Source organism: Helicoverpa armigera, chromosome 6 (genome assembly GCF_030705265.1).
Source record: "Helicoverpa armigera isolate CAAS_96S chromosome 6, ASM3070526v1, whole genome shotgun sequence".
Classification (NCBI taxonomy): Eukaryota; Metazoa; Arthropoda; class Insecta; order Lepidoptera; family Noctuidae; genus Helicoverpa; species Helicoverpa armigera.
Genome location: NC_087125.1, coordinates 811598 through 829436, shown reverse-complemented (window position 1 = coordinate 829436; position 17839 = coordinate 811598). Strand labels below are relative to the sequence as shown.

The 17839-nt window shown below is 44.1% G+C and overlaps 1 protein-coding gene across 4 annotated transcripts in view; it reads left to right on the top strand.

The window, feature by feature from the left end:
* The window catches only part of LOC110382228 (nephrin), a 273247-nt gene extending 258004 nt beyond the window's left edge, over positions 1 to 15243 (top strand). For 2 of the 4 annotated variants that reach the window (XM_049852109.2, XM_049852108.2), the window contains exons 15-17: positions 5912 to 6115; positions 12672 to 12745; positions 14539 to 15243. In XM_049852109.2, the coding sequence (XP_049708066.2) occupies positions 5912 to 6115; positions 12672 to 12745; positions 14539 to 14733 (473 nt within the window). In that variant the 3' untranslated portion in view covers positions 14734 to 15243. Of the gene's footprint in view, positions 1 to 5911; positions 6116 to 12671; positions 12844 to 14538 lie in introns of those variants that run through there. The other 2 variants (XM_049852110.2, XM_064035121.1) reach the window with 2 other exon arrangements.
* Positions 15244 to 17839: the final 2596 nt, after the last annotated feature.

Below are 17839 nucleotides of genomic sequence, written 5' to 3'. Positions count from 1 at the left end.
TTCAACAACAATGTTGAACTTCTTGTCTTACTTACCCGAAGCAGCACGAGGAGGGATTGCCTATCTGCAATCCTTAACTCGATACCCCTTGGTAAGACTACTTGTCAGACTATCTGACTTCTAACTACCAGTATGACACCGGTATGACACACGTATGCCGTAGCCTGAACCCATCAATTTAACGTGCCTTCTAAAAAATGGAGAAGCTCGTCATATTGCTTAACCTTGTGATTGATGGACTCGTGTGGCTGTTACTTAGCCACGAGCAACGAAACATTCAATACAATCCTAATCCTAATGAAATCCTATAAAGCAGTAGTTGTGTGCGATGGTTTTCGATCAAAATATTGTTGATCGCAGGCGACGGAGAGGAGTAGCTCCTGCACGTGTGCTATGAAAAAGTGAATTATTATCCGTTACCACTTCCGAATATTTAGTTTTAGGCAAACATAAAAAAATATATATTAAACTCTTCTTATTTAGAGCTTTCGAAATTAATGTTAAATACTAATTTAAGAAGGATTTCAAAGATGGCATGTTTCTTGAAAAATGTAAAAAAGCCGAATAAGAGCAAATCCCGCGGATACGGGACCAGACGCACCTGCCCCTAATTAATTATTGAAGTTACAAATAGGCCCGCATCAGCCCCCGCGCCCCGCACCCCTCGCCCCTCGCCCCGCAGACACTGATGGACGAACACCGCGGAGTTACACAATAAGCTATATTGCTTGCCGCCACCTATTTTGGTTCTGTCTCACAGTACTAAGAGAGATGTTACTGTTAATATGTTAATACGAGAAGTGCGTTTGCTGTGGTGCCTAAATTAGTGCTATGTAACTAACCTGTCATTGGAGTAATTGTACAAAAGAAAAAACTACTTTTACTATATACTTTACATTACTTACGCTAATTCATACTTATCTTTCTACTAATAATCTTAATATCAGGAACTTATAAGTAAACATCAGAAGCTCGTTCACCATACATTTTGCCTACACGCAGTAATTTCGTATATGTTACGCAATAAACCGAACTCAATATCGCGGGTTTGATAATATTATACCTAAATGGAACAATTATAACTAACAACATGAAGTACCAACTGCACCATAATTAACGTACTTTAAATGAGGACAATAGCACAAAAATAACTGATAACGTTGTGCGCGGTCAACATCTACCTATTACCACAATTGTTTACCTCATAAAATTACTAATTATAGAACAACAATCATGGTCAACTCCAGATAATAAATTATTCACAAATTCCTGTATAGAATACCTACCTAAGTATCACTATGTATCTAAGTCTGAGTCACAGTCACCCAGTAAGTGATAACTGCCGGGTCTAAGGTACCTCCACTCTAATTTTCAGCTTAAACGGTTCAGCTATTCTTGAGTTATAAGTGGTGTAACTAGCACGATTTTTTTTTTATATAGGTATAAGATATTGATTTCACTTAAACGTGCCAATATGATAAGTTTAGTTATGGAATCGATACAAAAGTAATGTGGTTATGCTTAGATATAGATGCAATAAGGGAAACGGCCCAGTAACCGTTAAGTTTTGAACTTCACCAACTTTGTGGGTGTGCTATGCTAACACTAGATGTCTTACAAAAAAAAAATACTTGACTAGAGAGACAATCTAAGCTAGTTTTATTGTAATATGCTTATTTTATTTTTAATTTTCTTTAGCAAAGATAGAAAAATAATAAAAAAGGGCTAGTTGTACCAGTACCCGGTAGATTTGTATTAGTAAACGGGAAATCGTCCCTATATCCGGTAATTTTCAACGCAAATTTGAACTCTACTGGCTTACGTCAAGGTTCACAGAAATACTGCTTTTCGTGCCTTAGCTAACAACACCGCATAAGTCATTTTTAACAACTTTACGGGAGACGAAAAAAACTGTGTATTTTTTAAAGGGAAATAATAAGTGTAGCCACAAAATTATTTATTGGACGCATGATTAAACTTCTAGGGCCTTACTACAAAAACTTTAAACCCTGTTTTACACTTGTCTAATAAAATTTTCGCTGCAAAATGAACCATATGTCAACGTCATAATTTGTCATTTTTTTAGACAAGGCATAAACTGACGTTTATAAGTTTTTGTGGTAAGACGGCTAATTTTTTAACTAAGCAACGAGGAAATGACATAGCCTCTAATAAACTAATTCGTCTTTTTTACAACGCCATCTACTAGAAAGCTTCAATAAAAGATCATCAATTATTGTAACTTGTCCTTCTTATTTATACATTGTCATCTAATTTACTAACTCGGCCTCATTTTTCCAAAAACGAGTTTCGTTTTTTTTTGATGGTAGAATTTAATTTGGATTCATTTTATTTAGCATATTGCCATTTATAACCTTCAGTTAAAAAACATTGTATTAAAAATTGAAGTTAGTGACGAAAACGAATCGCTGCTAGTCTTGTCTGCCCTACCCCTAGAGTGCAATTCAAAACCGCGTAGGCGCGGAGGGGCGAGGCGGCCTGCGAGCTGAGGCGCAGGTAGTTTTAACGCTCGCCGACGCGGCTGAGGCTGGCCGCGCCTACGCGGTGGCCGGCCAGAAAGCCGAAGCTGCGGTGGTGAGCGTGAAAACCATCTGCGACGATAAGCTCGCATGGGACCGCCGGAGCCCCGCAGCGCCGGAGCCGTGACAGAAGCCATGCTTGCTGCATGTTGCATGCTTACTTCTATGCTGGGTCAATTAATATGGGATGTGTTATATTTTAACAAAAAACTAAGTACGAGTTAAAAAATTAGAAGCTAAATAAATATTTTTATGATGTCACTTAATAGTATTTAAGAAGTTTACTGTTAGAATGCATGCTACAAATTTAGATGCAAAAAAATAACCATCATGTTGAGTTGTATTGAAGCCACGTATTCACTGAGAAACAATTGTTTATAAACACTGTTTCAGAAACAAAATCTACGTGTTTCTGAAACAAATAATTTTGTTTCAGAAACATATAATTTTGTTTCAGAAACATATAATTTTGTTTCTGTAAACACTACGTGTTTATCGAATGTTTCTGTGCTCCCCACCCGTGGCGGGGAGCACAGAAACAAATCAGTTGCGCAACATGTGCATACAAGTGTGGACGCGTGTTTCATTTGTTTATAAACGCCAAATAAACATATTGTAAACATCTGACGGTGTGGACGGCAGTTCTGAAACATTGTTGCTGTAAACATCTACGTGATGTTTCAGAAACTGTGTATCTGAAACATTGTTTCCCAGTGAATACGTGGCTTTAGAGTGGAAGATAACTCGTGGCTAAGATAGTCTTATTTAGATGCTCGACGCTTTATTAATTGTGGCTGACTTAGTAATTTAGAAGGCAACATACATTTTTGGGGGCGAATAATGATATTAAAAAGAAGCCTGTTTAGTTAGCACCCTTTTTTAAAAGGCCAACCGACTTGCACGCTGTCACTACTTTTCGAATTACGGCATCTGATTGGTCGAAATCTATATCATGTGACCAATGGTTAGACGCGCAGTGAGCGAATATATCCAAATCCAAAGGCATTTACAGTCTTACTCATAAACGTGAATTAAATAATAAGTTATACTTAAGGGGTGTTTAAGAAAAAATCTTACTTATAAACGTGGCTCAACTAAATCATTTTCTTAGCAATGTCTTAAATGAGCTGTCAATTTAAGTAGCATCACACCCTTGTTTAACCCGCTAATTAGCAAAATGGCTGGATTCTTACCAGCTGATTTTTCATTTCCGGTTTATTGACAGCTCAACTTTTTAATTTTATATTTTACGGATGCCATTGTTGCCATTACACAACGTTTTGATGACAAATATTTTTTTAAGCTACCAACATTCCGGTAGTGTTGAGAAATTAGTATGTTTTTATGTCATTATCTGTTCATTACTTAAGACATGCTTAAGCAACGTTTATAGGTCAAAATAATTCAATCACTACTTAAGGCTTTAAGTAGTAATTAGTTAAAACAATACTTAGAAGATGATTTGTTGATTTTTATAAGTAAGGCTGTTAAATGTGAAAACCGCCAATTTTCGACTTGAGCGGTGTTGTAAGCTAAGGGACGTTTTGCGTTTCTGTGTAAAATAAATAAAGAAGGGCAATGAAAAATATTTGTTTTCTTTTTTTTTATTTATTAATAAAAAATTATAAGTAATAGTTGATATCACGAATTTGTTTCTATTTGAAGAAAACAATAATTTTGGTTTCAACTTTAGATGTAACCGTTACAATGGAGCAGTCTATAGAATAGCAGCCGCGTAATGTATCATCTAACGTCGACCGTGGCATACCGTACTGCCTGGTTGCCGCAGAAATGGAAGCGCTGCCTCCATGGCCACGGAGATATGGTCTTCTGCCTATCAGTCATGGCTGTCTGAAAAAAGAAACTTCTAAATTCATTTCAATAGGAACTCCAACTGTGGATTAGCAGCGGCGAGGGAGTGTCAGACTTTTACTGACAAAAATACCGTCATGTTCCTTCGCAGGCCTTTTATGTACCAGGGCCGCGGTAACTCTTTCGAACAATCCTGCAGCCCCGGCAGGCTTTGGCCCTGCTGGGCCCCGCTGGAGTTTGCTGACGTCAGGTACTTCATCGCTCGCTGAACGCCGATGGGAACCTCTTCCACCGTGACGAAAGTGAAGGTGTAGGTGGCCCATTCCGAGACCCATGAAAGCATATGGCCTCGGACTTGTGCAAGGCCACCTCCAGCCCCAGCAGCTGGATCCTCTCGATGACTGTCGCAAACCGTTATTTAACCGTTGTTTTGTCGACCGCCTCCTAGTGCGACCTCTTTTGTGCAAGTACCAGCGTGACGTCAGCATACTACACTGACGCCGCTTGGCAGATCAGGACGCAGCACCCAGTCGTTGCCGATGTTCCACAAGAGCGGCCCCAGAACCGATCCCTGGTTCCTGCCAAGACGTCCTCTCGCCTTCCGGGAAACAACGTCCCTCGTCGTAAGAACGCTCACGCGCATGATGGCGTCCATCGTTGAGCGCCCCCTGCGGAAACCATGTTGGTGGTCCGCAAGGTTCGGCCCTGAAGCTTTTCGAGGCGGATTGACGACTCTGTCAAAGAGCTTGCCCATCTCGTCGAGCAGCACATTGGACCGGTATGCGGACGGAGAGTCCGCAGGGCACCCCGGCTTCCGAATGAAGACCAATTTCCCTGTCTTCTAAGTGGGAACTAGCCCCTCTCCAAACATGCGCTGACCAGGCAAGCCATCAGGCCCTGGGGCGATATTTTTGGTTTTCAGCCTGGCTACCGCCACTCTCATTTCGCAGTCACCTCGGGGTTATCGTCGTCTTCAGGTGTGTGGTCCACGGTCGACACCGCGGGTTGAAGAGCCATGGACGGGGGTGAGTGTTCCCCGCACGATGGGAACAGAGCGCTCACCTACTCCTCCACCAGCTAAGGCCGAAGACTCTGAGTCTCGCCCATGGGCGGAGCTTGCCTCTCACCATTTTGTATGGGCGCCCCCACAGATCTCTGTCCAGAATGCCCAGCAACTCCGCATTGGCCACCTCCTTGGCCTGGATGATGGCCTATTGGAGGGCGGTGTTCGCAGCTCTGCATCCCTCGTACAGCTCTGCTTCCCTGGCCTCCGCATCCGGAGAGTGGAGGCCAACGATGCACGTCATATAATTTTGAGGTCGTATAACGAAACGTTCTTGTCATAAATAATTTTAAAAAATTTAAGATAGGGAATAGAAGGACAAAAGAAGTCAGTCAGATTATTATCCGAATGTTCCGAGAGTTATTTATTATCCATGTGTTGTCATGATGTGCAAACTAAGCATGTTTTTTTTGCGTCTCCATCCGGTACCTATGTGTTTTGGAATAGTTTGAATTAGTTAAGACATCTCATGATGAGTTGATGTCGTGTTGCGCAGCGACGGAGGCGCAGCTGGGCGTGAGCGGCGTGGTGGGCGCGATGGGCGCGGGCGCGGGCGCGGTGTGCGCGCTGGTGGCGGGCGCGTGCGCGCTGGCGCTGCGCCGGCGCCGCCGCCCGCGCCTCGCCAAGCCGCCGCCCGCGCCCGCGCCCGCCAAGCTCGACCACGACGACGCCGAGCCCGACCTCATACCCAACAACTACTGTGAGTACCCGCTACATGCCCCAACACACACACACACACACTTACAGATGCTAACCACTGACGCTTCATGAGCACGCACTGACAGCTTCGATACGCACGATATCGTTCTAAGGTTTACCTTTAAATTGTACATAAGAAAATTTGAAATTACCATACTGGCGCAACGGAATTTTTGTTTAGAAGACCCAAATCAAATCATAAATAGATCGAGTTCAACTGAATTGAATAATTTTAACTTCCTAGTTACCAATGGAGTTGTAATCATTTACGGAGGACGCAGTGCGCAGACCCCTCGCACGCGAGATGACGCGCCTTCCGCGACTCGCGCCGCGGCTCACGGGAGACGCACAGGGGCGGCACGGGGCTCGCGGCATGCTTGTGACATTCCACTATAGTGACATTTAAACTTTAAAAGCTGAACGTTATTGGAGTATACATATAACCATAGCTGCCGTATCCAAGGACGGAATAAATAGAATAACGAAATCAAGTTCATGATAATGAATTGTTTTGTGAAAAATTACGTACACGATATGTTGCTGTTAGGTTTCTACATATTCAACAACAGTGTGGCACATTCGCAGTAATACAAAACTTTCACAGTAGTATGAGAGTTGTCGAGAGCTACGCACGCCGGATGATTCTGTCCCACGTTGGGCGCCACGGCTCCACAACGACAAAACATTTCGATTCAATTGTTTCAGCTCGGGATCACGATCAACGTTCGCTTCACAAGCGCGCAGATTATGCGGAGACCATTAAAATATTCATATTAAGCGCATAACAAGGGAAAAAGCGTAGGGCGGCAGGAGGCTCCAGGTAACCGGGTTAGGTTGGGGGAGGGGGCACTCGGCGCGGTTTAAAAGGCAATCCTCATAAAAGCTTAATATACGGCTAGAAGTGTCCGCGGGGACGAGCCGGACACAAACACGTCGCAGCAGCCGCGTGACGTCACCGCACGGCTTTGTTCCCGTAACGTCATTAGTGGACAGAAGCCTCCATTAGCAGCATACTTCACACTCACACGACACTCCACATTGTTTGCCAAAATCACTATCAGTGGTATATCGTTCTTTTTTAAAGGTTTTTAAAAATTTCAAGTGTTTTCCAAATATTGTGATTCCAATTAAGGTAGCAAAGTAACCAAGGGCTGATTTTATTTTGGTCAAAAGGTAAGCATTGCCACTACTAGTGAGCGAATGAAGATGTGATAACTGATAACTTCGACAGTAAATAACATAAAAGCAAATAAAATATGAGCTCATCAGCGCGCTCTCCGTGTAAATATGTAATTTCCAGTGGAACGCACATACTCGTGAAATTATTCACACGAACAACATTTACTCACATTTAAATTCAATGAGCGGCTTACAACAATCCTTCTCCGCTGAGCGCTCGTCACGTCACGACTTTGTAAACATTTTAAACTTGACAATCCATGACAATGATTTATAACCACTCCATCAAAAACTGTATCATAAAAGTAACCCGTTAAATAAATTAACTTCCAGCGTAGGGTTTTACGTATCTGTCGCCACAACGAACTTGCATGCAGTTCACCAATAGGCAGAGTTATTGTAGAGGTAGGTTTAAGCTATAGAATATACTACATTATAGAGTAGGTGCATCCTGGCGAAGCTGGAATGGCTAGTGAACAATATAATTCAAAAAACATCTCATGTGACATCACTGCTGGCAGATTAGTTTTGATTAGAAGTGTGACGTCACACGTCACATCAGCACGGCTACATTAGTATTTTCTCATAGTTTTAACCTCGTCCGTGGTGTGCAGTGCATGGCTACCGTATTCAGACACTCGTTAGTGAGTGGGAGAAGAGTGCAGGCTCACGGAGGAAGGTGACATGATTAGGGACGAACTAATATACCGGCCGAGCGCCGTAAGTCGGATTACGGCTCCTTTGGTGTTAAACTCGCGTCTTAAGGCGCTCGGCCGTTTGCTAATGCGCCCGTATGTATTGCTTCAGTTCGCTCATCGACACAGTAATCTTGTTGACATAACTTGAGTAATGTCTTATTTTTACGATTACTTAGATGGTATCCTCAGATCTTAACCATCAGATCTTAAAACGCCCAAGACATCTGCCAAAAGACACCTATATTTTGTTATATTCATCACGGGACTTAATTATGCTGTCAATCAAGTGGATGCGATTCAATCGATGCCAAGTTCACGCCGGCGACGTAGGAGTGGTGACGACGCGACCTGCTAACGACGGCCCTAATTAAAAGCTAATGTGGATTCGAGTTGGCAACTAAGTTAGCAAGTAACCACGCCAGTTCCGCCGTAACTATCGATCGCAAATTAACTGATGCACGCGCCAAACATTCTGACGTCACATTAACGACTTTCAGAACGTCGTGGAACCAGTTGTTGTCAAAGTTGGCACATAGTTCCGTGATGAATGGCAACTAACCTGCAACTGATTTGCTTTGAACTTCCCACTAAGTTGCAAGCGCCGGCTCAAAGGAGACTACGACGAAATCCAGCTCTTAGATGTCAACTGACTCACTAAACACGCACTTGATGTAAGTAATGGCAGGACGTTAATAGAGACTTGAACTTAGTAGTACTTTATATTGAGCTCTTAGAAAAGCAATACTCTTTGGGTTATGTCGGTATATATTAGCGTGGTCGTGTGATACCGGCAGCAAGGCGGCAGGGTCCGCGACACACGCGAGTGCGGCAGCGCAGCGCTGTCAGCAACGCTAATGTGGACATGTTAGCAATTGAAAAGCCTTGTGAACCACCGGAATGACGGGCGGCGACCAAAGCCCTGTTATTATGATAATTCGTTATACGGGAATTATTGGTGTCATAACTTGACCGGCGTCACGCCCACTCCGCGCCCTCCACTACGGACAATAGCCAGAATTGTACGATAAAAACCCATTACAACGGCGGGCTGTTCTTTCATACCGTAGTGGATGCGAATTCTACCGGAGAGTGGAATAAGTTGCACAAACGCAACAAAACGTCCGAGGCTTTACTTCGAGCTCGTGATCCACTGTAAGAGCGCCAGCACAGCCAGGTAATGTTATGTACCGCGTACTCTAAATTCAAAGGCACATCTACTTATTTATTTTTCATTCGTTTACGTATCACGTTAACGCAAACAATATGCGAGTTATGAATGGTCGCGGACATGATCGACGGGGCCGATAATAAATAAAGTCATCCGGTATTCATGAGCGTGTCATGGAGTTTGGCGCGGATTGCGGCCGTGGGGCGGGGGGTGAGGGGGGTGGCCCGCGGCCAGACGCCATAAATCGTGACGTAATGAATGCCGTTCTCGCCTCAATAAAAACTCTCGCACATTATATGATACAGGATTTATGCGCCGCGAGCACTCGCCGCGCGCCTCCCGAACACTACATCACTATGAGTAGCAAGCCTCTACAGGCTCGCGAACTACTGCACTCACATTGCATGTCTGAGGTGCTCAGGTTTGATGGTGATCAAAACCATCGTGTGTTCCCCTTACATGAAAAGCTTCTGAAACTTGAAAAACACATTTTAAACTATAAGATAAACACTAATTTATCAAATATAAAATAAAAGTTAGAAAATCTGAGTACAATGAATGGACACTGAAAATGCAGAGGAGGTTGATCAGCGGAGCGGAAGCGATTACCGACGGCGCTATTATACACATTCCGGCAAGAAGAGCCGCGGCCGATGTTATTACATCAGCCGGCGCCGACACAGACATCGGCCGCAACCACCACCACGTCCTACGTGAAGCCTATCCTACGAGTGTTCTATCGTATATAACACACATCTGTAAGAAAATATAAAACGGCACTAGGATTACTGTGATGTTGGGCTTTCCAACCTTCCGACAGGCAGGGTCCCCAGGTGGTAATCAGGGGTACACGTGTCAATAGAACACAGGAGTAAATGTTTTGATTACTTTGTAAAAGTAACTGATACCTAGTAAGAAGTGCTGCACTAGATATACAATACGCGATACACACCACACTACATACTACACTGTAGTAATGTCGGCTCGTAGCGCGTAGACCGCTCATAGATCACTGCTGCGTAGCCCGTACTAACAAAAATTACAAGAAAAAAAATGTTTTATTTTTATTTCATTTCGACGGGGCCTTTTTACAAGATAAGTAAGTAAGTAAGGTTAACAGGGCTATATTTTCTCCAGTCGTATTATATATGTTTATAGATACATGCATTAACCGAATCATACACTAGGACTTCACTATATTGAAAATATCTCAAACGTAGCCCAACGGCAAGAGTCCTCTCAGGTGGGGAGCGGGGAGTGGTGCACGGGCTAGGTATATTCATGAATATTGATGCAGCATCGTGAATATTCAGCATGGCGACACTCGCAATTGAAAACATACCGCAAAGAGCGCCGACACCGCGCCGAGACCGTGCTGACGGCGCGCCGACACCGCGCCGATACAGTGCCGACGCCTCGCCAACACCGCTGACTCGTAGACGCGTGTAGCAATCATATGTTGTCACAGAGCAGTAATTACAAGATAAACAAAACCACGACATAATATAGCAAAAATAACGACAAAACCACGCAGATATAAGCGAAGTCGGTAGTAATTCTCCACGTGGTCACCGTGTCGGTCGGCTGTTATGTATTAGCTTAGCTTGAAGCACATCTCATACAGCGTGAAATTCGGTTTACTGGCAACCGTGACGGAGCGCGGTACCGTGTGTGAATTACGTGTGAGTCAATTAATTAGTCATATAATGGCACTTGGAATAATGTGCACCGTATGCAGTGACAGCGTGTTACCGCCGCGTGCTCGCCTGACTCACCTGGTAATGAAGCCTATTTCAATAAACTCTCACATTAGAGGCGCGGGGCGCGGGGTGCGGGGTGAGGGGTGCGGCCGGCGGGGGTCGATGCGCGCACCAATTAATTATTTCTTGTGTCCTGACTTACGCTCGCCTCCGTCTTTGAATGTAGTGATTAATCAGGTTTTTTCCCTCTGCGGATAAATCTCGGGCGGATCAGTGCGGCTGCGGGCAGCGCCAGACCGTTATTTATGTACGACATCGTCGGCGCACACACACACACTCACACGCTCGCACACAACCAGACCTATATAGCAAGTTCTGTGGCTCGCTGATGATCCTGCCCTTGCAACTAGCTGGACTATCCGGACGATAAACCGATAATTAGCTTTCAAAGGATATGGTAGTAGGTATCACTGTAGCAATGTTTGTTGCTAACAATATACATATTAGGGGTTAAAGTATGAAATTGCCGTTTTATTCTAGTAGGTTTTTGAATTGCCATAGAGTCTTCATGGTTTGAGGTTTTCGAATGGAACTTTTTTCACGTGGTTTCTGTGATGTTCTTCTTTTAAAAAATGTGAAACATTTGATTATCGATGTTCAATTGTTTTTGTTATTCAACTTAAACAAGAAAGATGGATACTGCGAAAATTTGAGTAATTTTTGAATATGAGTTCCGACGCGGAAGTAAACGGCAGAAACAGCCCGCAATATCAATGCTGCATTTGAAGAGGTGTCTGCTAAAGAACGCGCCGTGCGATTTTGGATTAAACGCTTTCGTGGTGGAAACTTCGACTTGAAGAACGAGCCATGAGAAAGACCGCCTGACAGGTGATTAACGAGAAATTAAGAGAGACGGTGAACGCCGATCCTAGTCAAACTACCCAAATACCCAGCCGAACACCGAATAATGTTGAAAAAATTAGCAGTAAAACAGCCACGACTCATGAATCGACCTTCACCGCTATTGCTCCATGACAACGCGAGGCCTCATACAGCAAAATAAACCGTTTTAACTCTTCAGGAACTGCAGTTGGAAACTATTCGTCTTCCTCCATATTCGCCAGACCTTGCTCTAACGGACGACCATTTTTTTTTGTGATTTGGACAATTATCTACGTCACAAGAAGTTTCTTCCCAGGAGGCAGAACAAAATTCTTTCACACTGTTTGTGCAGTCTAGATCCTCAGAGTTCTATCGTAAAGGCATAAATGACCTTCTTATTAGATGACCGCAATGTATAGATAATAATGGCAACTATTTTGATTAAATAAGTTTGTTAAAAATTTAAAAAAAATACAATTTAGGTTTTCAGTACAAATCGGCAATTTCATACTTTAACCCCTATTATTATGTGATGATAATGATGATTTATGAAGAAGCCGCAGCATACAGCAAGTTATTCGACACAGTTGTACAAGCAGTGGTTGGCGACGACATTAATTAAGTAATGATATGGTAAGCAATGACACGTAATCGCGCGGACCATCAATCTCCGTCATTACATCAGTGAGGGCAAGTCAGGGCGCGATCTTGTTCAGCAGCTATAGTAGCGGCGAGCACGCGCAGCTGCCTGGACACAAGCGTCAGTTCAGCAACACCAATAACATTACAACCACAAGTACACATTATATGCACCTAGTCAACACACAATCTTCTAATTGATCAAAAAACTATGTTCATATATTAAGTAAGCTGTAGCGACGAGATTTATATCTATTATAATTTGATAGTTATAAATGTTTTGCATTGCAGGCGAGGCGGCGAGCGCGCCCAGCCTGGCCGTGTCGTCGCCGGGCCGCACTGCGCCCGCGCCGCTCACCACGCCGGTACGTACCACCTTCATGGTTATGCTCTTCACATGATTCTTCTCTTTACTTATTTCTTCAGTAATTTATGAACGCATTTTCTGACCGGTCAACTAATAAGTACACAGCAATCGTAGAAAGCGTAGCATGAACCGCGTAGCAGCTTGCTGCGCGAGCGCCGTGCTACGCGAGCGTCGTGCTACGCGAGCGCCGTGCTACGCGAGCGCCTTGCTACGCAACGGCTTACGTTACAATCCTTCGTAATTACGTCACGTAATATTTAATAGAATTGAAATACAACCTGAAATATTTCAACATCAAATGATGTTTCAATTATGTAAGAAGTTAGTAACCGGCCTGCAGTAAGCCAGGGAGAGCGGTAAGGTACAGCCGCCGCTATTTCGCCCACACACATAAGGTACAGAAGGATGGTCGTAAGTAAGCATTTTTTCGTGAAGTTTTCCTCGTTTTATCGCAATCAGTGGAGTGCGAAGAGCTCGTAAAGTCGTCGTGTGTATAAAGTTAGCACGTCGGCGCTGGACAAGCGCGACTTAGCCCCAGTTTATCTGCTTCAACTTGTCGTTTATTTGATGTGAACATTTGCACGCTGTGGGGGCACATCGTACCCCCGGGGGCTCTCACTCGGCCGTCACGCGTGTCCGTCGCCGAACATCGCGCTGGACACAACTCATCACTCACACTGTTCGCAGAGATTGTCAGTCAAGTGTGATGTCACATTTATCATTCCAACTGGTATGAACATATAAATATGCGCTCATATAAATATGTTTTCTTAAGTGGTATTTGCAAGATAAGCCACGATTTCGGTAAATGTGGTGAACTAGACTATTTCTGTGTGTAGGTATTTGTTTACTTGAAACTCGCAAGCAGTGCGGTGCGGCGCGGCCGACCACGCGCGCAACTAATTTAAACATCACGCGATCTCCAAGGAATCCAACTCCGTCGTACTTATGCCAAACTTTTATCGACAATTTACTTTACTGAGTTCTTTATCAAACAAATACATGGAACTTTATCTGAGTTACCAAACAGAAATCTCAAACCAGTTAAATTTTCATACTGATGAAAGCCGACAAAAGTTCAATATAAGCGTACTATCGTAACTTCAAAAACCAAAGCAACTCGTGTGGTCTGCCTTAAGGTGGTGGAAACAATTTTGCATCATTTTCTATCACATCTTTCTGAATAACAAACGTACAAAGCGTGGACGAGCTAACTCGCCTGCAAGCAATAAATCCGCTCCACCTGATTAACTGTATAAAGTTACATCGAGCACCTCATTGTCGGAGTCGGGCCGGAGTCGGGCCGGAGCCGGACACGCCGCTAACAAGGGCCGTTTTAATTAAGTCGTGATAGTTTTATCAGTGCGTTCTTTTGTCACGTCAGTTCTGCGGCCGCTGCAGTCGGTGACTCGTGCCGCCAAACTGCGTGTCATTGTTTTGAATTAGTTTTAATTTAGCATTATCTGCGGCGAGGCGGCGCGACAACGGCGCGAACACGACGCGGCTAATGCGGCGCACATGTGTGCGGTGATAGTGCTCACCACGCGCCGCACGCAGTGTACGCCCCGCACGTGATGGGATCGACAGATAATGCCTTCAATCACAAGATTGTGCAAAGATTCACACAATTCAAATCAACCAAAATTATGAATAGGCACTAAACTTACTGAGTCTAGTTTGTGCGTGGTGATGACGTGTGCGTGTATGTACATTTGATAAAACAAATCAAAGTGATTTTGATTGTCCGTAAATAGTGAACAAGTGTTAACACAATGTGTGGTGTTGTTGCAGGCGTGTAACGGGCCGGGCGCGTCGTGGACGTGGGGCGCGCGGTCGGCGGGCGCGGAGGCGGGCGCGGGGGCGGGCGCGGGGGCGCGGGGGCTGGGCCGGTCCGCGTCCGCCACGCTGCGCGCCGCGCCCGACCTCAACGTCGACGCCATCAAGGAGAAGCTGCTGGACCACCGCATCCCCGAGAGCTGCGTGTAGTCGCCGCAACTCGCCCGCCACTCCTCAACATCCACAACTTTGAGGCTTACAAGTGACAATCAGTTGTGCGCCAGCAGAACATAATGACTTAGTTGTAAGTCGCTACGTCGACGGGTGCGACTTTTCCAGTGAGTGGAGTGACTCCAAATCTTTGTGTTAGTGAAATGTTCGCGCGTGCGCACACGTGCCGCGCTGACGCTGAGTGCAGTGAGCGCGGACTGCTCCTCATCGTGTAAATGTTGTAGCTAGAGTTATTTCCTCGATGTCATCTCTGCCGACATTCTGTGGTGATAGGGTTCACACAAGCGATGATTTGTTTCAGCGTTCAGAATATCACGTTTCAATACAGACCCGATCGTGGCATCGTGGCTCACTTGAAAGCCAAGAAGATCACTTCTCCACTCAAAATAATAACTAACTAATATTTCTTAAGCATAATGCAAGCATTAAGAAACTTATTTAACTTTACTATTGTATTATTGCAGAATCTCATTTCGGTTAATGGTTAAACTTTTTACCCGACTGCCAAAGAAGGAGGGTAATGTTTTTCGAGTGTATGTAAGTATGTATGTATGTATGTATGTATGTATGTCTGTTCCTTTGTGACCTCCTGTAGCCTAAACGGCTTGATGGATTTTGATGTATGAGGTATCGTTAGATTTGTCTTGATTACGGGAGTGTCATAGGATACATTTTATCCTAAAAGTCCCACGGGATATTTTTTCTAAATTTCCCTTTAAAAAAATATGTATGCGGTATCATTAGATTCATTTCAATCACGGGAGTAATTAATATAGGATACGTTTTTTCTCAAAATTCCCACGGGAACATGTTAATTCTGCGTCAACGCAAAGCAACTCATGCGTTAGCAAGCAAAAGCGATTCTTTGGCGATACAATCACGTCGTCTTGATCAAATGCATGAACGTCGTCTTGATCGTCTTGAACGTCGCATTGGCGGTAAATTTATGTTGCGGAGTAACATCACTCGTAATCTAAAGCCAAATGTCGTCGAAATAATTTAAAATGGTACTTACATATACATAGTCTTCTACATCTACAACATTTTCGTTAAATAAAACAGCTAAAAGTTATAAATAAAAGAATTATTATTAAAAAAACAAAATACCCGACTGCACACTAAAAAAAGAGTAAAACAAGCCCCACAATAATATTGATCAATACAACTTTACTGAATATAATTTATAAATATTGATGGAAACCATCGCAGGCGGGGACCACCTTGACCGCCACCAACGAAAATTCTGCTAAATGGTGCACAACCGAAATGACTATAAATAAGCCTCTGTTGGTCCCCGCCTGCGATGCTTTCCATCAATATTTATAAATTATATTCAGTAAAGTTGTATTGATCAATATTATTGTGGGGCTTGTTTTACTCTTTTTTTAGTGTGCAGTCGGGTATTTTTCTTTCATACGTTTCGTAAAAGTTGTAACATAATTATAGTTTTCCACGAGCTAGTTACTTTAATATTTGTGCTTGAAATGTTATATTCTGAGCGTCTCTCAGTGGACTTCTGTCATTTAAATAGTGAATCTGTATTTTAATTTGATATAATTGTACATAGTAGATTTTAAGCGACTGAGTCTTTGCCACTTTTTTACATGTCTACGAAATTAGATAATAAATTTACCAGTTACTAAGTACTACGATAGGTAAATCTATTCATCGTTATCTGTATAAAAATCTGATTTTATGTAAATAATGTTTGTACTCGATCATAAGGTTTTAACTGGTGGCGTGTCGCGGGTCTCGTGGCCCCGCGGCGTGACGTGACGTGACGCGGCGTGACGTGACGCGGCGCGGGCGACTGCGGCCCGGCGGCGTGACGTGACGCGGCGCGGGCGACTGCGTCCCGGCGGCGTGACGTGACGCGGCGCGGGCGACTGCGGCCCGGCGGCGTGACGTGACGCGACGCGGGCGACTGCGTCCCGGCGGCGTGACGTGACGCGGCGCGGGCGACTGCGGCCCGGCGGCGTGACGTGACGCGGCGCGGGCGACTGCGGCCCGGCGGCGTGACGTGACGCGGCGCGGGCGACTGCGGCCCGGCGGCGTGACGTGACGCGGCGCGGGCGACTGCGGCCCGGCGGCGTGACGTCACGCGGCCCGGAGGCTTTACTTTGTGTTATTGTTTGATACTGCGTGCGCATGCGTTACAACTTCGTCGAACAAACTAATATTGCATACAAACAATATATATTATCATATCGAAGCATAAGTAGGTTTGATGCTCTATTCCGCTAAAATTACTGTATGGATTTTAATTTTGGCAGTAATATAACTCATATCAGAATTACGTTGTAGGCTTCTTTTATTCATTGGCGAAAAGTAGTTCCACGGGTGAAAGCGTAGGCCAGTAATACACACTTACCTAATGTATTGTTACGTTAGATCAGCTGTGAAAACCTTTAAACTGGTTCACAACACAGTTCCCCTCTGTGTCGCGTCCGTGTCGCGTCCGTGTCGTGTCGGTGTCGTCGCGGCGCTCACGCGATCCTAATTGTTATTTGATGACAACAACATTAGCGTTTCGTTATCCGCAGTTTAAAACGCGCTGATATATGAACACTAATTAGCTATCACGCACGTCGTTAGTCACACGTTCTAAGCGAAGTTTTCTTTATTCATTACGTTACTTTGTGCCTTTGTTTATGCATAAATCTTGTTATCTACTGGTTGTTATTATCAAAAGCGGTCGAGTTCAGACCTAAAACCTAGAATGTTATACTGCTTTTCTTTTACATAAAAAAAAAATCTGCTATGGTCTCACTAGTACCCCGCAAAAGCCTTAAGCGCCCATTTGCTACTTGTTCTATTGAACACATAACATTGCAATTCATTTATCAAGGCGCATAACTATATAGTTAAGTACAACATATCAACATTAAGCCATATCACGTTTTAAAGAGAACTTATTCATATCGTATTCATTGTAGGGTATAAGTTAAACTTGTGTGATATTAGTGTGCTTGATCGACGACAGTGTACGCTGCGCACAGAGCACAGCTATCTGCTGCGCCGGCGCGGCGGCGCACGCGCACGGTAACTGAAGCTGACGCGTTCCGTTACTACAGACTGACATCCT